Source organism: Carassius carassius, chromosome 2, assembly GCF_963082965.1.
Source record: "Carassius carassius chromosome 2, fCarCar2.1, whole genome shotgun sequence".
NCBI lineage: Eukaryota > Metazoa > Chordata > Actinopteri > Cypriniformes > Cyprinidae > Carassius > Carassius carassius.
Genome location: NC_081756.1, coordinates 30,852,999 through 30,878,221, shown reverse-complemented (window position 1 = coordinate 30,878,221; position 25,223 = coordinate 30,852,999). Strand labels below are relative to the sequence as shown.

General features: G+C 37.4%; 1 protein-coding gene across 4 annotated transcripts in view; it reads left to right on the top strand.

The window, feature by feature from the left end:
- Positions 1-201: 201 nt before the first annotated feature.
- Positions 202-25,223, top strand: part of LOC132108020 (protein MTSS 2-like) — a 78,035-nt gene continuing 53,013 nt past the window's right edge. For 2 of the 4 annotated variants that reach the window (XM_059514473.1, XM_059514482.1), the window contains exons 1-2: positions 206-741; positions 25,140-25,201. In XM_059514473.1, the coding sequence (XP_059370456.1) occupies positions 658-741; positions 25,140-25,201 (146 nt within the window). In that variant the 5' untranslated portion in view covers positions 206-657. Of the gene's footprint in view, positions 742-25,139; positions 25,202-25,223 lie in introns of all 4 variants that reach the window. The other 2 variants (XM_059514464.1, XM_059514488.1) reach the window with 2 other exon arrangements.

The following is a 25,223-nucleotide window of genomic DNA, read 5'->3' as shown; positions in this document are numbered from 1 at the left end:
CACTGATCAAACTGGATGCACAAAACAATATGCAATACGACAAGTTGTTTTATATTGTTTTATACTACTATTGTTTTATATATTAGAAAAAGAATGCTCAATAAATTAGTTTCAGACTTCGATTTAAAAAGATTCGGACAGAATAACTGTACAGAGTGAATAGCTCGCATGTGTGTTTGTATCCCCTCTCTCCTCCCTCTGTCCTCCATGTGACAAGAGAAGCGCTTCTGCCCAATCCGAATCGCATGGCTCGAGTTACTGGCTCTCTCTCTCGCGCTGCTCCGCTTCTGCTCGGTTCACTCACTCAGCAGTCTCTCCCGGGCGGGTGGCGCACCTACCCACCACTTCTCACATCATTCAGCTCGATTACGCATCGTTGTCTGAAGATGACCGTGACTATTGCGGGGCCATCCACGAGCCTAACCTCCACCAACCGCGGAGAGTAGAACCGGAGCCGAGGAGAGATAGAGAGAGTAACCCACCTCTCTCTCGTCTCTCCCCATCATCTGCTTCAATCATCTGGGCAAACCGACAGCTCAAGACGCAGCGATTTCTGCTGAAATCTAGCTCTCAAACACACTCCTGCTTTTAGCTCTCAAGACGCGTCTCATCTGGCTATTGTGGAAGTAATTTTTCTTTAAACTGTATTCACTGAAGATGGATAATATAAACGTGGAGTCGGTGGAGAAGGAGTGCGGGGCGCTTGGTGGATTATTCCAGGCTATTGTCAATGATATGAAGGTGAGAGGTTTGACACGATCGCTACACATGTAACCATATATTCTTCACGAGCGTGACCAGCATGCAGATAGTGAAGCTCTCAATCCCGTTACCACTAAAGCGGCTTTGAGGAAATTAACCATAATGCAAAAGCATTAATTGCTTATTCATGCTAGACCTAAATGACAGGGGGTTGAGCGTTGTATGGCATCCTCCCTGAATATGATAGATAGATGCGTGCATGCATACCTACACACCTACATACATAGATATAGGCCTATGTAATAGGCTACATGTTTATGGATTAAGGCATGAAAGCAAACTCGACACGGTTCGTCCTAATGTCGGTGCGGCTGAATACACTGTATCCACAAGAGAATGCATGTAGAGAGGAAATTGAGGGGGTTTCACACACACAATGGGAAACAGACTGAACTGCTGCTGATTAAGCAGATGCGGTCGCGCGCCAGTCCTTGTCACACACACCGTGAGATTTGTTACGTCTGTCTGACGGATTGCAGCGTTCCGTCATAAGGGTCTATGAGCGTGAAAGAGCGGCCGCGCTCTCATGAAATCACCGTATTGATCTTCTGTCGGGTTTAATATTTTAACCACATCGTGAAAGGACGCGCAGTCGTTCTGAATGTCTGTTGTCCAGTTTTCGGACCCGTTTCTGTAGGTTCTGATCCTCTGGTTAGTGAAACCCAATAGCGACCACGTCTTCTCTTTTGAGAAGCCCTTAAGCTGTTTGTTACTATCACAGTCTTTTTACTGTATTGACAAAAATAGGTGATTTTCTTCAGGACTAACAGCTCTGAGCAGCATCTGCATCTGTTCTCTCTGCTCTGCTTTACACAGATATTCTCTTCTCATTCATAATTTAACTCTTGCTTCTCCAGCACGCTCATGGTCCCATTTGCTTCCACGCTGTTACTGTAAATGGGAATTGCGAAATATGGGTCATCTATCATGCCTGCATTCATGTCTGTTGAAGGATAATGAGCAGACAGTGGCATTGGCACATGGAGTCGATGATGTTTGCCCCAGAGCTCATCATTTGTGTGTCTGGCACAGTTTAGTCATGAATGAGCACTGTCTGAGAGATCTAGATCCAGGCTTCAACTTTAAGATGTAGGTTGATTCAGGTTCTGTTCTGTTCTTGGTCTCGCTCAAGCTCACTCCGTGCAGACATGCCATTTGCCCTCGCCATCCTCTGATGTTGCCATACTTAGGTGGGAAAAGCGGGAATGCTGCTGAGGACCGTAAAGAGAGTTCAGTTCAACAATTTTATAATGATTAATCAAAAAAAGGGCAGGCAATTAATTCGGTAATGAATCTAAAAATGAGTAAAGAGCCAAGATTTGAAAATGTACTATTGCCTTCTCTCTGCTTCTGCCTTTGTATGTCTTTGTTTGTGGGATGTGGGTAGCCTGTGGGTATTGCCAGCTCACATGTCATATATGTCTCATCACCAGAATGTCAGTTGGGTCTTTTTTGTTCCTTCTCTGAGATCCCATCAGTACTGGAAAAAAGGAGCCCAAATTCCCCAACGGAATAAATAAAGTATAGATTCAGCTTACTGTTTTTCTAGCACCCTTCATCACCCAGCAGATCTGAAGAATGCTGTTTGGAAACCAGCCTGTTGGAAAAAAAATTTGAACTGTATGTAAATGATTAATTGTTTCTTGCCAAATAGGAACAGGAAGGAATAATATGTGACCTAGGACCACAAAACCAGTCATAAAGGTACAATTTTCAGGATTGAGATATATACATCATCTGAAAGCTGATATTAGCCAAATAAGCTTTCTATTGATGTATGGTTTGTTATGATATGACAATATTTGTCAATATCCCAACAATCTGGAATCTGAGGGTGCAAAAAAATCTAAATATCGAAAAAGTCACATTTAAAGTGGTCCAAATGAAGTTCTTAGCAATGAATATTACTAATCAAAAATCAAAAAAAGTTTTGATATATCTACAGTAGGAAATTTACAAAATGTATTCATGGAAAGAAAAATCTATCATTTTGACCCATACAATGTATTTTTGCTATTGCTATAATTATACCCCAGTGACTTAAGACTGGTTTTGTGGTCCAGGGTCACATATGCCATATATGACTCTGTTTAGCTCCACAGGGGAATGAACTGTGCTTGTGTTTTTGTGTCTGGGTCTTAGGGGGGCATCGCTGTCAAAGGGTTGTTATGAGTATGGCTCCTGATCATGGAGGGGGGAGGATGATCGGATTTGAAGAGAGGGGGAAAGAGAAATGAGATGGAAAGGGCTGAGGCATGGGGTGGGCTGTCATATTTAAGCCCACATTCGTCATGTTTCCACTGTCGGGCCAGTGCGAGCCAGGGCTTAAAACGGGCTGGGCGGGGCTAATAGCCTCGGGCCAGTAGCACCGAGGCCAGAATAGTGCAGCGTTTCCACATTCAAGCCTGAAGCTCCGCTGCGCGTCACTAAAACACGCCCTTTACACACCTCTCAGGAACAACGTCACGCAACCCCATCATTTCACCAACAAAGAGAAGTTATCAGAAAACGAAGAAATAAGTCACTGGAACTAACGCGATCACAAAATTTACACGATAAAAGTGGCCGTTTGTTTGCATGCTTTGTTAAATATTTAAATTCAAAAGCATCGATGTTTTACTAGTGATACATTGATCATAATGAATTAATTTATCAGGACTCAAAATTAGTCACACAGAAATAAATTTATTTCTATTTTATTTATTTATTTTTAACGCTTAAGCATTATGAAAATAGCCTGCTTATTCAGTCTAGTCTGTTTCTCTTTATTTGTAGCCTAGCCTATAAGTCACATTTAGAATTAATGATAATATCTCTGTTTTTATAAAAGCTCCCAAACAAAAAACATTATTATATTTTTATGACAGGCTACGTGGAGCTAAACTCTCGAGACAAGACTTATGACAGATAATATAAGTTACTAAATAAATTCACGATTGTGATAGAGAATAAGAAGCTGACGTCTGATTTCTCCAAGTGGTTGCGTTTATCATTTTTACTTTGGTAACATTAATGTTTAGCGTGCACAGTCTTTTGCATTGCTTACAAATATTTCTGCCTTGTTTTGTGATTATAATCCACATCAGATCAAGTTATTTCAAACATTCGCTGATGACTGAAAGTGAGTTCTGAGCTCAACTTATTTTAAAAAGTCTTTAATACTGGTGTTAAAGCTGTTATCTTTCTGAAATGATCAGCGCTGACGCTCTCCAGATGCGGAGTAACTCCGCCTTTGTTAATAATCACTCCTCTAGCCCCAGCTGGCCCGCTTTGGCCCAGGCACGATCAAGCCCCGGAAGTGACAGTAGAAACGCGACTGGCCCTGGCACACACTAGCATGCCCTCTTTAAGCTCGACAGTGGAAACGCGGCTATTCTTACCTTTGTTCTTTAGGTGAAAGGGCCCCAAGCAACCGAGAATGGGACACCAGCATTAGACATGATGACACAAGCACACAGTTGTCTGTTTGCCAGCTGGACCTGTTGTATATCACTGCTGTTTACATTTGCATGCCTCACACTGAGTTGTCCATACCAGCCTGTAGAACAGAGACGCTCATATAGACTCACTCGGTCTAGATCTCATTCTGCCTGGCTACTGAATCTCAGCTATGCCTTTAGTAATCCTTTGAATGTTTGTCTGGAGATAGAACTGGGATCATGGTATATAAAGGTGTTTCTTTGGCTTTGGGTGCTTTTGTGTTCCAAGGGTTGATTTTATTAAAATTACATTTAAATGTAAGTAAGTAAATACAAAAAGATATGATTTCAACCTTTTCTTTTAGTTATATTAATATCACATTAAAAAAATCTTGGCTTTGGCTTGACTGATCTTAATATAAATATCCTTCATAAAAAATATAAATCATCATTTTGTATAAATTGTCAGCAAGGGAAAGACATCAATTATGACATATGGTATGTGCTTGTAAGTATGGGTATGTAAGTTCTAAATATAAAGGTAAATGTTATACAGATCATACGTTGGGCCTTCAGGGAACTACACTAAACTTTTCCACTGGTGGCACTTGCGCTACTAACTTTTTCAGTTACTGGCGCAAAACATGATTTGGTCGCACAAATTATTTATAGTAAGCCCACAGAATTTACAGTACACACAGTGCAGTTGGGGGGGTTGCGGGGCTGAAGCCAACTTGATGTGTTGAATGCTCAGAGCACGTTATAAACGTAATATTTCTTAAAATACACATTTCTGTTTTAATAAATGCTCATAGTTAATCATAGCATATTGCCTAAAACATAAGGTAGGTACAAAAATAATCAGTGATACATTTGCGACCCCTTAAAAATTATGGTCGCAATGGCATTTCAAAAGGTCGCATATGCAACTTTTTTGGTCGCAGTGTAGTTCCCTGGCCTTATTTCCAATCAAGCTATTATTCTGTCAGTAGGCAAAGTGTGAGAATTTCTGTATATGTAATAGGGATGCACGATATTGGGAGAAAAATTACATTGCGATATTTTATTATTCTGCGATATATATTGCGATATGAAATCTAATCTAATTTTTTCTTACAAACAAAAATGGGGTGAGCACACTTACATTCTCATTTTAAATGATTTAAACATCATCAGCGTATTATTTAAATTAGAGTAAATTATTTGTTTGTAACTTTAGGATATGGTTTGAATTGTTAACATATTAACTAACATGAACTTACCACAAGCAATACTTTTGTTACTATATTTATCCATCTTTGTTTATTTTAATTTATAAAAAAACAGCTGTTCATTGTTTGGTAATGTTACTTCACAGTGCATTAACTATGTTAACAAATACTGTACAACTTTTGATTTCAACAACGAAGGCTATAGCCTAAATGTTGAAATTAACAATGTTGTAGAAGTGCAGTTTAGTAATAGTAAATGTTAAATAATGTAGTTCAATAGTTTAATAAATAGAACATTATTGTAAAGTGTTACAGATTTTTTTTATACACCAATTCAGACATCTCGTGAGTTCAGTGTGGGACAGGTCAGTTGTTTAAATCATTCATTAAATTGAATCGGTTCAAAGGAATCATTAGTTCGCGAATCAGACGTGTATGGCACGCGCTGTGTAATTATTTCGGCAGTTTAGGATATCGCACAAGATTTGACAACACAGAAAACATTTCATCACTGGATAGTTTATTTTTTATTTTTTTGTTCGACACCATCGTGTCAATTGATTTTGATTAATATGTGCGAGGGAGATTTCTCTCCCTCTCTCTCTCTCTGCTTGTTCTTATATGCGCCCTGTTAAACTGACAGGACTTAAAAACACATGCAAATGATAAACTTTCACCCTATGATGGTTAATCTGTGCAATTAATCCGCAAATCACATTCGTCAAGGGCCGGGGAGCAGCTGGCCCGTACGGTTAATGAATAACGGATCAACTACGACATTCGGATTCGTACATCGCGATATCGATGCTTAAACGACACATCGTGCAGCCCTAATATGTAATTTAATGCAAATATAAATTAATATGTAATGTGTAATATATAATTTAATACAATTATAAATCATTTTGTGTATTTAAGATGCATAAAATGTTTGCTAGGAAATTAGCTGATATTTTAATGTTAATGTTTAAAATGTGATTTCCACCACTGTCGTTTCTACCACCGAAAACACAATATCATTTGAGATGTGGCAGAAATGGCAGTGCAGTATGAATTTTAATCATTTACTTTCAGAAATAAAAGAAACAGAGCCCCTGGGATGCATGTATGTCCACTGTTGTACAACCTTTTGTACACTGTTGTACTACCTTGTTACTGGTTATCAATTTAGGTAAATGAAAATCATTTTCTTGTTATGTCTTATTCACACCAAAACACTAACTGTAACGATCATATGCAAGGGGTCATATTACATTGCTATAAAGAACATTATGTTGTGTTTTGGTGTAATTCAATATGTTTATGCAGTTTAAAGTAAAAAAAAACACACTATTTTCCACATACTGTACATTATTGATTCTCCTCTATGCCCCGCCTTTCTGAAACGCATAAATTTTTACAAAGCTCATCGTTCTGAAAAGCGAGGTGTGCTCTGATTGGCCAGCTATCCAGTGCATTGTGATTGGCTGAATACCTCAAGTGTGTGACAGAAATGTTACGACCCTTACCATACTGTGATGGCGTCTCCTGGCACGACGAGACAAAACCAATAAAACCCATTAGGTCCAGTGGGGACATAATTACTGATTATAATGACTTATACTGTGTTTTTACGTGTTGCTTATCGTGCCATGTAAACAAAACCATGTCTGCATTTGTGATCAGAGAAACGACAAACAACAAGCGCTACTCTAAACTGCTTAAAACTCGTGTTTGAATCATCAGTAGCAAATTCTTTAAATATAAAAACATACTTACAGGCTGTGAGTCAGAAGCATCAGACTGTCCTTGCAAAGTTGTAACTGCCCGACTTTATAGAAACAGCCTTTGAACACAGACCCATTGTAGGTTACTCTGCAGGTTCAGAAAATAGTCATCCATAAAATGCGTCACAAAGCGTCACACACTGCGTGCTTGAGTGATGAACGGCCGGCGGACTTGAGAACGGTGCAACCAGCAGCTTGCAGGCAACCACATGTGACGACCCCAGGCTGAATTTCGCTTTGTCCTTGTTGAAAGCCGATCCACAGTGCAAGGTTGATGTATTTGACATAATTAAATGACATAATTTCTGTATTCTTATAATAAACAGAATGTTATTGTGCATTGGTGTGGATGCTAATTTAGTTATCGTTACATTGATTATTCTTAGTTTGAATGAGTCTTTACTGCTTTAATGAGGCTGAGAATTCTCGTGACCACTCAACTCATGTCCACATTATATGTCTCTTTTTTCCTAATTTGGGAAAGCCCTGAGATAACAGGCTTGCGGCATGTGTTTTCACCAGCCTCTTGACAGGCTTGTTAACAATGAATCAAGTTGCTTTGGATGGAGGAATTGTCTTGGCAATATTCCAGGAATACGCAGTGCGTCTTTGTTTGGCCTGTCAAACTCATCTCATCTCTATGTCTGCTGACATTAAGAAAATCTTCTAAAGTGATATGACTATGGGTTAGCACTGAAATATGTGTCAAATGAACATATTAACACTCAGGTTCAAAGCGGGGAGCTTTGCTGTTGGGAATATTGTCTTATGAGCCCAGTGGCCTCTTGGTAGGACATCAGATTTGGGGCTGAGGATTGTGGATTTGAGCCCCATCTGGGTTGTCTTATAAACTCAGCTGATCCTGCAGCTGAATATGCATCAATCTTAACTGCATTTCATTTTTAAAGCCCCTTCTTTCACACATGCTGCAGTCTAATGGCTAAGAATCAGAGGTGTTAATAGAAAGGTTTAAATTAAGTGTCAATTAAGGGACTGGAGAGGCACAAGAGACCTGTTCTTAAAGTTAAGTGATGTGTGGCTAAGTATGGTGACCCATATTCGGGATTTGTGCTCAGCATTTAACCCATCCAAGTGCACACACACACACACACACACACACACACACACACATACACTGCGAACACAGAGAAGTAGGCAGCCAATGCTGCGGAGCAGTTGGCGGTTCAGTGCCTTGGTCAAGGGTCTCACCTCAGTCATGGTATTGAAGGTGGAGAGAGTGCTGGATATTCACTCCCCCACCTACAATCCCTGCCATACCTGAGACTTGAACCTGTGACCTTCAAGTTATAAATCTGACTCTCTAAGGAGTTGTGGAAGGCCATGACTTCCCACCATTGACATAAGAAATTATTTTAAATTGCCCTGAACAGAAAGTGGCCCTTTAAACAAGGGATCTCCATGGTGCTCTGTAAGTCTTTTTTTTTCAGCAAGGTTTAGGGCTGGGCAAGAAAATAGATTTTTTGATGAAGTTTTTTTTAAATGCCATCGATTTGATATTGATTCTTAAAAGCCGTGAATCGATATTTTCTGGTATTTATTTGCAGCAAACATTTAAAAGAAGATCTGATCAATGTGAATCTTTTCATTAGTCTTCTCCACCAAATGTCGCTCTCTTATTTACCTTGTGCATTGTAACAACAGAATGCTTATCATGGCGGAGATTCTGTTGACAAGAACCAAGACCAAAACAATATGTGCGATTGGCAATGCTGAGGTACAATTCTATAGTAATACTAAAAATCTGTGGAAGCATTTGACATCACATGTAAAGACGCCATAATTTCCGTAATAAATGAATGAATGGCGGATGGTGCAAAGCACTGTTTTGTTTACACAAGCACGGACGACGCTCGCTGTGTTTTCAGCCTCTGTTGTCTTAATACATTTATAATGTTACTTAATATTTTTATTTCGAAGTACCAAGTCAGGATATTAGAATGATTTCTGAAGGATCATGTGACACTGAAGACTGGAGTAATGGCTGCTGAAGATTCAGCCTTGCGTTTCCTTTAGGATTTTTTTTAGCAGTGGGGGCAGGTCTGTCCAACCCCCAACACCCCCCCCCCCCTCGCTGCAACACAAACAAGTATATTTATTCACACATAATGAGGCAGATTTTCAGTTGCGATTGAACTGTAACCTTAAACAACCAAAACAACCAAAACCTTAAGTGCAAGTTGGCAGCTTGCATTTAATTTTTCGTGGTTTTTGGAAAAATAACTCCAAGGCTCGGTTATAGGGGAATTCCATTGGCCCATGGCCCATTGATGCTGAGTAGCATACATGCTGCTAAATGGTCCCCCTGTAGCCTGTTCATCAAGTCTGTTTTCACCTATAAAAGAATTAAAAAAAAATAAGTGATGTGAGGTATATTGATAGCCAAACAACCTTTCATTTCACATAACACTGAAATGTCTTGCCCTATTCATAGTGGAGAAATCTCTCTCACAGTTAACACTCGAGATTGGCACTGTGAGGGCAATGGCTGCCAGCTTACCGAGGGAGGGGTATGCCTTAAATGGCTTTCCTGAGGTAAATGTTAGGCCTATGTGACATAATTGTTCTCCATCTGTTTTATTGACTTCTTTCCGCGGTTGAAAAACACTGATTAATCGATATTATGTATAAGGAATATACGTTTCGGTAAGTTGTACTGTAACGTTATCTTTCAAAATTGTTCATTCGTGTTTATTTACTAGCGAGATGATCGGTTCACTGAGGCTAGGGATCTGTCACGTGACACGTCTCATTTACACCAAAACTGTATTTATTGTTTGAATTTTGTAATAGAATTGACTGATTCTGAGAGTTGAGACTTTGTTTATATATCATAAGTAACCTGCTCTGTATTGTCTGTCGGTCTTCACTTTGCTTCGCGATTTTTCTGTGCATGAGAAAATGGATGTGTGGCATGATAGCATGTGAAAAGTGTCAATTGTGTAAGTTGGCAGCCCTGACTTAATTCAAATTAGCAAGAACTATGACTAATACAATAACAGGCTTAAATGAACAACATAAGTTATACGACTTACCGTTCTCAAGGACGTGTACACCGATCTCAAGTTATTTATTCTCCAGAACGCTGCAGTCTCTTTTTTTCTCTCTTTCTCTCCCGTCGAGTGGAACCTTGCTTCGCAAAGAGAGTGCTCACGCGCACGCGACCAGAGGGCGCGTGCTCTTGCTCGCTCTCTCTTGTTCTTTTAAACATGCGCCCAGCTGTCACAAGCCGCAGCAGTTTATCTACATTACACACCGGTCAAATAAGACTTTGGCGGGACAAAAATTCGCTTTGGCGGCCGCCAAAAAAAATCTTCGATCGGGTCAGTCGCACAAGTGCGCCTAAATATCTTTTCATGGTCGCACACAGACATACTCGCAAATGCGAGTGAAATGGTCGCACTGTAGAGCCCTAACGTTACCGTGGCGGCAAACATTTTGCCGTGGCGGGCCGCCATTAACTAATCAACATAGAGGAAACACTGAAATAAATTACATTTAAACTATATGAAAACAGAAGGTAGTTATTTTACATTCCAAAGTGAGAGGATTCCTTGGTCCTTGGTGTTAAAAAGTTTGAAAAACCCTGTTTTAAAAGAAAGTTAGTGAATTTGTGTGAAAGAGTCTAGACATACTTCAATGTGTATCTCACTAGCTCTAGAGAACTCTCACCAGAGCTAGACAGATATTGTTGCACACAAATGTACCTGTTCCTTTCAGCTTGATGAACCCTGCCATTAAAGTTGCACCACTTCTCGGAGTGGTAGTCAATCACAAGTAACCTCCCTTCCTTTTAAATTACATATAGCATACAACATGTAGTATCTCTGAGTGGTTTCTGTCAAATTGCTTTCAATCAGACTAAGTGCCCTTATTGAATGTGAGGAAGGAAAACAACAAACAGATTTGAGTCGGGTTTGTTGGGTGTGTTAGAAAGAGTAAGATGCATGTCTGTATACACTCAAATCATTTTCTGTCTGTGCCATAAGCTCTCAACCTTATGTTGTTATGTTCTGTTATTATCAGGAACCAAAAAAAATGAAAATTACTGATGGTTGCATATTAGAAGAGGATTCGTGGAACCAAATGGAAGGAATGGGAAATGAAAATCAGCAGTTCAAGGAAAGACGCATTTATATTAGTGAATGGATGAGATAAAGAGAGAAAAGAAGAGCTTGCATAGCTCTCATGTCAAGTGATTTTCATTATTCATTAGGGCATGGCTTCACGCTGCTGTGGTAAATGTCAGAAATAGAGAGGATTTGCCTCAATCTTTCATTCATTCATTGGTTCGTTTGCACCAAAGACTTCTGTGTACTGTATTGTGGGCCTGGCAGCTTTGAACACACTTGCGGTTTATGTCCTCTGCCCACAAAGGCACAAAGCCAATCAGTGCCGCTTCAAAGGAGACCAGCGGAAACGGAGCAGCCAATCATGTTTCACGGCTTCCACTAGCCCCTTGATGTCCATTCTCTGAATGTGTGCATTCCTCCATTCCCCCATTCATCCCATTTATCTGCTGGTTGTAGATTTGGAGGAGGTGACAGCAGAGCAGAGATTATTTTATCAAGACAAGAGCATATCTCATAGTCTGTCACAGAGGCTTCATTAATCATTGCTGAGGGGAAAAAATTAAATGGAACATATCCCATTCAGCTGAAAAAGCATCAAAGTGTTATAATTTGTTTGTATTAGTATGTTAGCATAAGTAAGCTGCTTTGAGTTTGCTCATAAATTATGAAGCATACAATCTCACTGTTCAATCTGACAACAACTGACTGCCTGTCTGCCAGTGTAATTCAAGCTTGGTGATTTGCCAAAGAGTCAGAGACGTGATGCGCAACAGACATTCTGTTAGTGATATCATTTCATTTTGTGCAACTCTTTGACCCCCTAACAACTTTGAAAGTGAAAGTGACGTGACATTCAGCCAAGGATGGTGACCCATACTCAGAATTTGTGCTCTGCATTTAACCCATCCGAAGTGCACACACACAGAGCAGTGAACACACACACACTGTGAACACACTCCCGGAGCAGTGGGCAGCCATTTATGCTGCGGCGCCCGGGGAGCAGTTGGGGGTTAAGTGCCTTGCTCAAGGGCACCTAAGTTGTGGTATTGAAGGTAGAGATAGATAGATATATTTGTTAATATAAACTTTGCGGTGTTACATGCAGTGTTACTAAAAGAACATCCAGATTGATAGTGGGGAACAGCATAACGAAGCAAGGAACCGGACCCAGAGGGAATTCAATCCGGACCCGCCTCCATTTCATATTTCAACAGCAGTAATTGTGTGTAAGGGATTAAAAGTCTGGATTTCCTACTTTGATAAACGCATTTAAAAATAATTTGTTTAGTGTTTTATGTTTTTTCTGGAGATGGTTTGAAATTAAAGTGAAGGCGAGATATTTAAAGTTTTCTCTGTGATTCAGTTGCCATGACATCCAGTGAGTGTATAGTTTTGACGTAATTGGGTGCGAGTCGCGCAACGCGACACTTCACCGCAGTATGCGCTTGAATGGGTGTGGAGGATGTCATTGTCCAGGAAAAGAAAAGTTGTCAAAGAAAATTGAGTTTTCAAAGATGATTGGACAGAGCAAGAAGCCATTCTGTTTGATTTGTAACGAGACAGTTGGAGTTGTGAAGAGTGGAAATTTCAAACGGCATTATGAAACAAAACTCGGTCATTTTGAATGGTAATATCCATGAAATACAGAGGTACGGACAGCAAAACTACGAAGTCTTCATATGAATCAACAAATAAGTTGCTTATGGGAGCTGTGACACAGCAAGAGAGAGCTACAGAAGCATCTTTCAGTGTGGCCTGGGTACTAGGCAAATACAAGAAGCCATTCACTGATGCAGAGATAGTTAAGGAGTGTTGAGTGGAGATAGCAGATGCTTTGTTTGAGGGAAAGGAGAGTTAGGAGATCTCAGAGAAATTAAAGAGAATTCCACTGTCCAATGACACTTCAACCAGGAGGACAGAGGTACTTGCCCATGACTTAGTAAAGCAGTTAACTGATGATATCAAAGATGTACCCTGCCTTTCACTTGCGGTGGATGAGTCAACAGATAGCACAGACCAAGCCCAGAAAAAAGGCACCTTATTTTTTCCTAAAATGAATGTTGATTTGTTATACGTTTATTAAAAGCAAGTTTTGTAATTACCAATAGTTCTGGACCTTTGTCATTGATGAAAATTCAGATTTGAACCTTTGAATGTAGACTTGAATGTAGACATTAACCCCTGGTATAATGGATACCCAGCTAAATATTAAAATATAGAACAATTACATATTCACCCTTATTAAACCTTCCCAACTCACAAGTACTGATGAAAATATTAACAAGGAGGCCCTCTTAAAAACTTCTTAATGAGCTACTGATCAGTATGAATCTCAGTTTTAATAAAAAATTATACGACTGTTAACATTCAGACTGTGTAGCACTCAACAAGTCTTTAGTTTCTCATTGCTGTAAGATGTCATTTTTGCAAAGAAGCTAACTACAGCTATAGAGCCATGTTTTTGTTAAAACACAGCTCTAGCAATAAGACCATAAAGAACACACTTGAGCTTGGACATAGTAGAGTATAAAAAGACTTCAGTTACAAACGTGATACTCTAGAGAAGTATATGAATAAGAATATAATATCCTTTATTGTTTAATGGCTGGTGCCATTGTTCAGCATTTAAACTGATTCAGCTGTAGAAATGGAGCAGCTCTGATTTTGTATTTCAAAATCTCCAGTGAAAGCAATGGGGAAGAAAAGAGAAATTAAACAAGCAGTGAGCTATTCATTTTCAGAGCAGAAATGAAAAGGAGTCAGTTGAACTTTGACAGAATGTGTTTATAAGCTCTGAGGCAGTGGCTCCTTCTTGGGATACCATTAGCAAGAATGATGCCAGAGAGGGCTTCCTTTGTTAAGCCAGATCAATTCCAGTAAAATCAGTCTTCTTTGGTGATTTCATAGATATCTATGGGTCTCTGGACCTAGCCTATTTTAGTTGCACGTGTCACTTTTATAGTCTGGTTTAGAGGAATTGCATAGTAGACATACTGTAATTTTGAAGTTTAGAAGTTAGTTGATTTGCTTAAGGATCACTGATAATGATGGAGCTCAAATTGAGCAAGGAGTATTTCTCTGAACATGTTGAGCTGACCTTTGCAAGTGCCAAAAACTAAAAATGTTAAATCACTTGAATAAGAAACACATACAGAACATTGGTTCCCGGGACTTTTGAGAACTGGAGCTTGTAGCCTAGAATTTTTCTTTCTAAATTATGTGAAAATCATCTTGTTTACTCACTCAGAGAAAACAGTATATTTATTTAAATTTTCTAAGACACTTTTTGTTGGTAAAAGTCATATGCAACTAGGCTAGCGTGACCATTTGTGCCGTTCATACGGGACACGTCCCAGCCAGGATTTTAATAATGCCTAAAACATCCAGAGCAGTTTGACCTATAGCATGCAGGTATTGTACATAATCGACCAATCGATGGGGCTTCGTGTGAGAAGGTGAGATCTAGAGGGAATGATCAAAGCGACGCAAATATACGCACGTGTTTGTTCGTTTGATTGACTTGAAGCATCGCTGCGCACAAATCCAAAAATAAAATGCTTCAAGTCAAACGAACAAACACGATTCGAAAGCATAAGGAGCCATCTGCTCTGCTCTTTACAGTTCTCATGAATGTTACATAATGATCAACCTGCACAGTGCAAATAGCCAAAACCTGGATATTTTAGGCAATATTAAAATCCTGGCTGGGACGTGTCCCATATGAACGCCGCATATGGTCACCCTAGAGTAGGTGTCAACTATCATGAATATCATTGTGATTTACACCTGAGAAGACAAAGGCCCGCATAATGAGCTGCATAATGAGCCTTTCAGTCCGGTGTGTGACTGAGAGGGAAGAGTAAAAAGAAAGAATGTAAGGACAAAATAAATGTATATATTTTTATGTTTGTAGTTTATTTAAAATATATTTAATTATCCCACAACATAATTTAATATTCACTTGCAAGTGTAGTTAAACAGTTTATTAGGAACAATCAAAGCTGACTTTCAAACTGAATTTTTTGCATCATTACTCCAAGTCACACAATCCTTCAGAAATCCTTTTAACAATCTGATTGTCTAAAAAAAAAAAAAAAAAAAAAAAAAAAACATTTATTGTTAGTATTATTATTATCATTATTGAAAAGAGCTGAGAATATTTTTTCAGGTTTTTTGGGGATGAATTGAAAACATCATTGTTTGTTAAATTTACATTTATTTGTTACATTTATATTATTTACATCAAGCTTTTGAATGGTATAGTCAGGGGTGCACATAAGTGGTCCGCATGAGGGACCAAAATAAAAAAACGCATTATATAAATATGTTCTGACAGCGCATTTGCATACCGACATGGTTGACAGCTGTTAAAACACAATTACCATTTTAGATCACAAACTGTACTGTATAAGTTTAATTTTCAACCTGAAAGCATAAATCTAGGCTATGCCATGCTGTTTTCAAAGCACAATGCAAAACTGTGACATTTATCCACTGACGCTCTTTAATAAGCAGCGCTAAATCCGGAAGCGCGTATACTTACTTGCCGGCAACCAGCCAAAATAAAAGCCTGCTAATTTTACGTTTGAATATGAAAATGCTTTTAATTATTTATTTTTAGACGCTTTTATCCAGAGCGACTTAAAATTGGGGAATACATAAAGCGATTCTTCTTAAAGAGGCAAACATTTTATTTTTAAGTTTACTATAAAATATATGTATTTGTATTTAATACTAGGACTGCCTTTTATTTAAAAAAAAAAAAAGTGAAAGTGACGTGACATTCAGCCAAGTATGGTGACCCATACTCAGAATTTGTGCTCTGCATTTAACCCATCCGAAGTGCACACACACAGAGCAGTGAACACACACACACACACACACTGTGAGCACAGCCATTTATGCTGCGGCGCCCGGGGAGCAGTTGGGGGTTCGATGCCTTGCTCAAGGGCACCTAAGTCGTGGTATTGAAGGTGGAGAGAGAACTGTACATGCACTCCCCCCACCCACAATTCCTGCCGGCCCGGGACTCGAACTCACAACCTTTCGATTGGGAGTCCGACTCTCTAACCATTAGGCCACGACGAATAATATTATCACACACTATTATTTAGTTTATTTACTATTATTTTATTTTAAAAAAACAAAAATAAATAAATAAAGTGCAATAAAATTATAACTATTATTAAGATTTTTTTTTTTAGTTATATTTAATGGGTCACGCTATATGCAATGTGAGGACCAAACCAAATCTCCAGGTTCTCTTATGAGAACCAGGCTGAAAAAATTATGTGCACCCCTGGGTATAGTAGTGTATATTGTTATAGAAACTTCATAATGTTTCTCTTGAATATACATTTAGTCAGGAATTATAGTTTGGAAAAAGTCTAACTAGTAAAATTTTTACACGTTATGTGAAAACTAGTACAAATATATAAATAAATAAAAAGAGACTTACTCATGTTTATGATCTCTGCTGAATAAAGCGCTTCATTCTTTTTTTCTGAGGAAATCCAAATCTCAAATCCTGAGGTAATCCACATCACATCTTTTGGGGGTGGATTATGTCTTATTCCTCTCATCGCAAAGCAAACAGTAAAATAAAAAACTTGAACAGTCTCGCTGCATTGTCTTCTGTTGTATGGGCGTATTCAAGCCGCCCGCTTCAGCGAAACATTATAATCTGAATAGAGCGTTCAGTGCGGGGGCGTGGTCACATTAGAAGATAAGGCCATCCTTAAAAATATTCTTGTTTGCCGTAACCCACCAACCCTGTCAATTTAGGACCGACTCAATTTTATTTATTTTTTTTGCTTTTAGTCCGACTGACTTGCCGATTGTAAATTTGCGTTAAGACTGACCAATTTTTTTTTACTCTTCAAACAACTAATACAAAATCAATAAAATAATATTAATTATATTTAAGTAAGTATTGTAAATATATAAATTTCTTAGGCATACATAAAAACGAGGGCTATCTTCCTTAATCAAAAAAACCCTGTGACGTCATCTATGTTTACACGGATGTCACACTGTGGCCTGTGCGTTCCCTTCGTCTCATATGCTCATTCACTGTCAGAGTCAATGGTTCATGCTTGGTAATGATGGCTGCGGCTGCAGTAAACTAAATGTTTGCGGTCACTGTTCAAAGTCATACGGGTTCGGGCACCATAAAACATCTAAGAAATGCATTAAAACAGCTCGACACCGCTTTAACTTGGCACGAAGTTCTGGAAAAACTGTGCCCAGATCTTTTCCCATCCCTTCTCCCGTCTAGTCTAAAACTGTGACCGTGTCGACTGTCACTTTATGTTCGAAAATCTATTTCACGGATCGATTGGACCAACCAACACAAGTTTCGAAAACGAAAATAGGAAATTGATTTTAACGACCTTCTCTCGAAGCGCGTCCAGGTTTTTTTTTTTTTTGTTTTTGGAGCGCGTCCACTTTTCTTTTTTTTTTTTTGAACACGCGTCACACAGCAACTGCATCTTCGGACACCCGCATAACAGCAAATAATACTTCTGCACACTGTTTGTCTTTTTACAACAGAAATGTGATTTCTGCCGGTATTCAGACAGTCTCATGCATACAGATACAGATTCGGGCTAGAATCACCTAGGGCTGTCAAAATAGCTGAAAAAAAAAGAAAAACTAAATTCGCATTTGTATTCGAATTTAAAATGCATAATTTCAGTTAGGGTGAAGAAAAGCTTCAAGATAGCGCATCGGGCAAAATATTACTGCACGTTTATTCAAAGCATTAGAATACACGACTGTGAAAAAACAACAAATTTAAAATAATTTTTATGAACCAATTATTATTAATTAAGTTGCTTAAAGAACTATAAACAAAACAGCGTCATGTATGCATGCATTGTTAAATAAATAAAAAAGGGCGGAGAACCAGTCGCACAGAATTTTCTTTTTTCATTTAAAAACATGAGATACAGTGGGATGGGGAACAAAAACCAAACATAAAGTCTCGAGATATTTGTAGAAAATTTAATTAAATACATTAATTTTACATGTCTTTCTAAACATGCGGCTTTCTTGCGCAAGACGGGAGTCCAGCAGTGTCCCTCTAGAAATGCGCGAAATATGCGTTCTGTGTGAACGGCTTGGTTTCAGTTTTGATGTAAACAAGATCTTCTCCACATTGATGTTCTCCTTTTTTCTTTTTTTTTTCTTTTTTTTTAGTGGCTTCAACTGGATTATTGTTGAGTAATGAAGTTTTACAACTTTAAATACTTATCATTGGTTAAATATTTCTAAAACCATGTGATTTAAAATAATAATAACGAATTATAATAGAGATATGAATTTTGGATCGTTTTTCACGGCACATATCTGGCTATTCTGTCTGCCATACTGAAACGCCGCCCCTGGAGGAGGGGGATCCGCCAAAACAGTACCTAATTTTTTTTCTTCTCACCTGAAATTCATGCAAAAAATTGTTTTTGACAAAGATTTTAATTTGTTTGTGGTCTATAGCCTGCATCAGACCCAGTCAGAGACATCACGATATGCTAATTTGTTTAAATTCATACCTATGTTATCCTTATCACCAAAATTTTCCTTTATTTTTTACATTGAAACGTGAAAAATATAGACCGACCTACCGACCCTTTTTTTTTTTAAATTACTGTTACTGCAAACCAAAATATTTTTTAAGGATGGCCTAATAAAGGGAGACGTGAAAAATGGACATCGCATTGTTTTCATATGGATTACTTTATCACCGAATATTTGTTTTCGGTAGCACTTGTTTAGTTTAAAAGTAGACATGTCAGGCTTTCTATTATGGAAGCATATGTAACTTCAACCAATCAGATGAAAGAAGCGTTTCAGCTTTGAAATTGAATATTGCTACCCATATGCTTCCATATTCTATAGCTATATCTCTCTTGTCTCTTCATTGAGTATTCACTGAGTTACTGTTCATTTTAATGACGCGTTTGTAAATGAAGATCAGCGCAGACAAAGGCTGCAGACAGGACACCTTTTTTGTTATCTTTATTTTATAAATGCACAAGTTTTGTTGTTGTTATATCTGTATACAAAAAAGTAGACCCTTTACAGATTCGATTGATGTATTGCTCTTATCTGTACAATCCAAACTTAAAGTGTAATTTCAGGAGAATATCAGGAGAAAATGCCTCATCCAACCCCTGTTGTCCAAAATGTAATGAAATTTATGAATGAATAAATAATGATAAATCTGCATGCTGAACTTAAATACATATTTTAAATACATAGAAAATAATTAGCAGGAAGAGATCATGACAAAAAAAATATTGCTACTTTTTTACATTTCTTGTTTACATTTCTTTTGAAATTAATAATGGTATAAGAGTTTTTAAAAACTATACTGTATGTATCCAGCATGAATACAACCATTAGGTAGTTGGTACATGCAATACATTTTTAATAGATTTAAAATTTAATCTCGGACACTGTCATTGACCCAAATGCTAAATCCTCCAGCAGCTGCCAGCTGTGGTAATGCTAGTCTCGCGTAGCATTACCACAGCTACGCGAGAAAAATCAAAAAATCAAAAAAATTTGAAGATTACAAAAAAAAAATCACAGTTCGTTTTGTTCATCATCACGTTTTGGGGCGTGGAAATGTTGCCCCAATAACAGACTGGTGTGCAAAATATTTTAAAGATTCCATGCCGCAAACTTTAAATATTTCACATACTTTTGAAAATCCAGTGTTTGTTTAGTTCATCCTGATAAGCGCTCCTCATCACAGTTGTAAACACGACCGCTTTCTTCTTTCGTGAGGGGGTTTGGCGCCACGGTATCTTTGTTTCAAGGCGGAACATTAAAGAATGCGAAACATCTCGCGGAAATCCTGTAGAATACAACCAATCTGATGATGACTTCGGCACTCCTGAAGTGTTTCCACTTTTGTGTTCCATATGCATCAGACGTTTAGCTGACAGTTCATGGGCGTGAAATCTGAGGCTGAGACTATGGAAATGCTCGCAGATTTTGTAGTATCACTATACTGCGCTACTGCTATAGAATGCATGAAATTTTAGCTTTTATCATCCACCAGAATTCTAGTTGTTTTTTTTGTGTGTGTGTTTTTTTTGGCCTTATTAAAATTCCACATGGTTTGGCAAAAAAATGAAAATAGCCTGCTTCTTTTACAAGGCCCATCTGATCATGTTTGCTCCTCAAATGGTGGGGAGAGGTACTTATCCAGTTGTTTGTGGATCAAGTCAAGTACGAGATTGAATAAAGAAAGGGATAGAAATATGGGAAATAACTTTAGTGAAAATGAGCCAGCTAACAATATTAGCATAATTGGAGTTGTTGCTGCCCTGCTATTGGATTAGCCTAGTGAATATGCTAATATCAGGAGATAGATGATGGGGGCGGGTCTTGTGACTTATCTCTCTCCTACAAGCCCTCAGAAGATGATAAACCTCGGTCCTGAGCAGCAGACTAGGGCACTTCAAACAATTCATGGGTCTCCCAGGAGTAACGTGTTTAGATTCAGGCAAAATTAGCAGACATCAAACAAGAAGGTTGAGATGCTGGATTGAAGGAGATCTTTCTTTCTTTCTTTCTTTCTTTCTTTCTTTCTTTCTTTTATTTCTCTGTTTGACAGACATAGTTTTTTATTTTAATCTCATCTGAAAGAAAAAGGTTTTTTTTTTTTTTTTTTTTTTTACCACAAAAAATAATAATAATAATAATATATATATATATGGAGAAAATTTAACCTACATTACTGTTTGTCAGCTAATTCAGGGGACCTCAGAGAAATCTTGTCTGAATAGAATTAAATTAGAATAGAATTATTACATTAACATTTTTTTATTTATTTTTAATACACCATACTCCAAACTTTAAAAATTCCAGGAAATTTATGGTAAAAAACTGCCAGCTGTTGTCGCGGTTACGAGCGTGAACAGTGTCATGCAGAAAAAAATGCAAAATGCCATTATGTCAACATACATGACACTAAAATGATGTATAAATAACATCAAACCCCAATAAAAAATGTACATTTGATTACTTCTTTTCCACTTTCAAAAACTCTAAATGTAACAGAAAATTACTGTAAAATGACATGAGATGTGTTATAGATTTTATTTACCACTGTATTAAGGGAATTTATTGTCAACTATTGTCAGATGTTTACTGAAGCATTTTCTTTTTTAGCATAAGAAATTATGATAATGTTTTACAGTGTTCATTTATTTTGACCTTAACTACATAACATAAAAAAGGCTGAATTATGTCAAGGCTTATTTTTTTTTTTGCCAGATTTTGGGGTAAAATAGCTGTTCTGCTGCCATCCCATGTTATAATAATAAAAAAAAAAATATTAAAAAAGGCTACTTATTTATTTAACTATTTATTTCACTAGTGTTTCAAGGGCATCTAACCTCACTATTCCTTATTCTTCATCCAGACACCAGACTCTCCCGTCTCAGTAAAATTTAGACATCCCCATTCTGTTTGATTCAGTAAATGAAATGACAGACATTCTGCATAAAAATAGTAACTCTGACATCATATATGAAGCAAATCCCATCCAAAAGCGTGTTAGGCTATGCATTTTGCTGGCCTCCATGTGTCCATTCCTTTTCTCTCTATTTCAAAATCGTTCTTGCTTCTTTTGACTCTGGGGCAAGTTGAGAGCAGGCACAGGGGGGTATTTTGGGCAGTGTTTTGGTGTATGAGGAAAGGGAGGGGTCTTTTTCCAGTTGCTGAGTACAATCTTGACCTCCAGCTATGCTCTGAAGTGCGGCTAATTTCACCCCTTGACACACAACAGTCTGAATCTGCCCTGCTCAAAGCTCAGGTGAGCTTAGCGGTCTTAAGAAGCTAACAAAGATGGCTGTGGCCAAAAGGTGCTTCACCAACAGTGCCGCAGGTACATGGGATACTCTAAGAAGAGCTGGAATTGGAGATGCAACGGTGATAGTGAGATCACAAAATAATGTTAAGTGTGTTCAGCAAGGTTATTATAGTTTTGCTTTTTTAAATTACTTTTTATTTTAATATCATTTTCAATTTTGCTTTAAATTTAAGTTTAGTTCTAGTTAGTTTCATGAATGGTTTTGTTCGTTTTAGTTAAGTTTTTATTTTGCAAACACATTTCTATTATTTTTTATTTGATTTAGTTTCAGTTATAGTTTTAGTAATTATAGTTTAGCAGCTAACAGAACACTTCCAGTGTAGACAAAAGAAAGCAAAGCAAGACATTTATTTTCAGCAAAATGTAATGTTTGCTCAGTTTACAGTTAACTCTTGATAATAATTTGAGATGCAAAAAAGAACCAAACAAATGCCCCTTAAATTTACATAATGCATAATGAACATGCATATGAACAAACATATTAAAGATTAAATCTTTTTGAGTTTGTGTGTATATGTGTTGAATGTATTATTATTACTATGTGTTCCTGTAGCTCAAGTGGTAGAGCATTGCAAGGTTGGGGGTTCGATTCCCCGGGAACACATGATAGGTAAAAATTGACAGCCTGAATGCACTGTAAGTTGCTCTGGATAAAATCGTCTGCTAAATGCATAAATTTAATTTAATTTAATTTATTATTCAGCGTGACAATGCATTTGCTTTTTCCTGTTTCGGAATAAAATTCGAAATAGTCCCAAACAGGGCTCTGTCGTTACCTACCCCTGCCATCATTCATGTCTGTCATATTTATCAGTTAACACTTTAACTGTCACCCTGTCCCGTATACGGGAAGCCCAGATTTACTTCACTATATTACAGTTAAATCTAATCTAATCTTGACAAACTATATATCATTGGAAAGGGCTAAGACTCCCAAATATATATATGTTAAAAATTATGTAGGAAAAGTAATAGATTAATTTATGACAAGAGTGCACCCTCAAAAATCTACATTATAACAGGAGTTCTGACCTTTGTTTAAAAAAAAGACTTCTTTGTTGCCTTTTTCTCTATCACATTTTAGAAATCATCAGAAATTATATATCAACTGAAAACTTAAAATCTCAAAATTTATCCTTTAAAACCCATTTTAAAATCAGACATTTCATTACCATGTAAATGTAACATCAAGATCATATTACAAAATGTTTTCATTCATGAATTATTAAAATTTAAGTTTGAATCGTGCACTATAAAGTCTATGTTCAAAAATGTGAGTGACAGTTAAGGGTTAAGTGATGTTGCTGTCAGCCTCACTAACATTACATGCATAAAGCACCATCTACAGGTAAATGTATTATACAGCCTGTTTGGTTTTAAACTAAACCACGTCAGATTTTCCACCACGGGATGAGAGCTTATTAATTACGAAAACAAATACTTATTTTTGATAATTGTTATTTTGTTTCAGTTCGTTTTTCAATAACTGTTGCTAGTTTCATTTAGTTTTAGTTTTTCATTATTATGAATTTTACATTTTATTTCAGTTAACAAAAATGTTTTTTAACTGATAGTTTTAGTCTTAGTTTCAGTTTTTGTTTACAAAAAAAACCTTGGTGTTCAGTGATGATTGATAATAGTAGGAGATTATTGGGTTAAATGTCTCAAAAACATACGTAACATTGACCTAACAAGGTAATATTTCATGATTGCTAATATTTTGGATGAAGATTACAGTACCTTATACCACACTGTAAAAGGTGGCAATGTGCAATTGTTACTAGAAAGAACTGTTTCTACCTGATCATACCATAAAACTTATAACTAAACTTAACTTATAACTTAACTAATATATTTGGGTTGATTCAGTAATTTGAATAAAATTAATGTAGTTGTTGCAGCATGAAACTAATTTATAAGTGAACATTTTGTCATGGCAAAAAAACACACCTTAAAATCACGTCCAAAAACCATATATTTGTTATTATGATGATGTTTTGCAAAATTTAGAAGAATGTCTTACTAAATTAAAGTGCTAAATCTCAGTCCCAAACTGAAAAAATGCAAGGATTACATGTAGAATCAGAAAAATGTGAATAAAAAAAAAAATATTTTGAACGTTTTAGAAGCAAGAACCTTATTGAAGTGATTCTGAGAGAGAAAAACACTGTTACGGCTTTGGATGACAGTCACAGGATCGTGTGTACTAGACGTCATGCTTGTTAGTTTCTGCTTGGCTACTGTGATATGGCATTTAGCCCGTGGCCTTTTGTAAAGCAGACTTCACACAGAATACTTCTCTGCTGCGTTTCCGTGGTAACTGGGCAGAAATGTACATGGCTTGTCCCCTTATCGCTGAACGACACAACTATTTCTGCCCCGGGACAAACCACATCCCCTCAAATTATCATATCCACACACACACACACACACACACACACACACACACACACACACACACACACACACACACACACAATGTTTGCGTACAAGGACTGCGTGCATGACTACATTTTTTTTAACTATTGTTAAAGTCCTGCTGCAACTACTACACATACTTCATTAAATATATTCACATTGACCTCTATTTTTATTCTTAATGATAGCACAGCAAAGGGACATTCAATTGATGAAAAGTGACATTAAAGACATTTATAATGTTACAAAACGTCTCTATTTCAAGTTAATGCTGCTCTTTCTGTTTGCCAAAGAGTCATTCAAATGTATCACAGATCTTCATGTGACACTGAAGAATTTTTTTTTTTGAAAACTGTAAAAACAATATTATTTTATAATATCACTATTTTACTGCATTTTTGATCATTTAAATTCAGCCTTGGTGAGCATAAGAGACAAAAACATTTAAACAATCTTACCGCTTCTAAATTTCTAACGATTGTGTATAAGCAATGCACTGAACCTAAAAATGGCAAATTTACTGCTTTGTTCATTGAACACACAAAGTGCACATTCACAGCTCACCTTGTGTCTTTGTTCTTCTGCAGTGTTCTTATCCTGTCTGGGAAGACTTCAGTGCCAAGGCCACCAAGCTGCACTCTCAACTCCGGTAAGCTCAGTCTCCAGCTCAC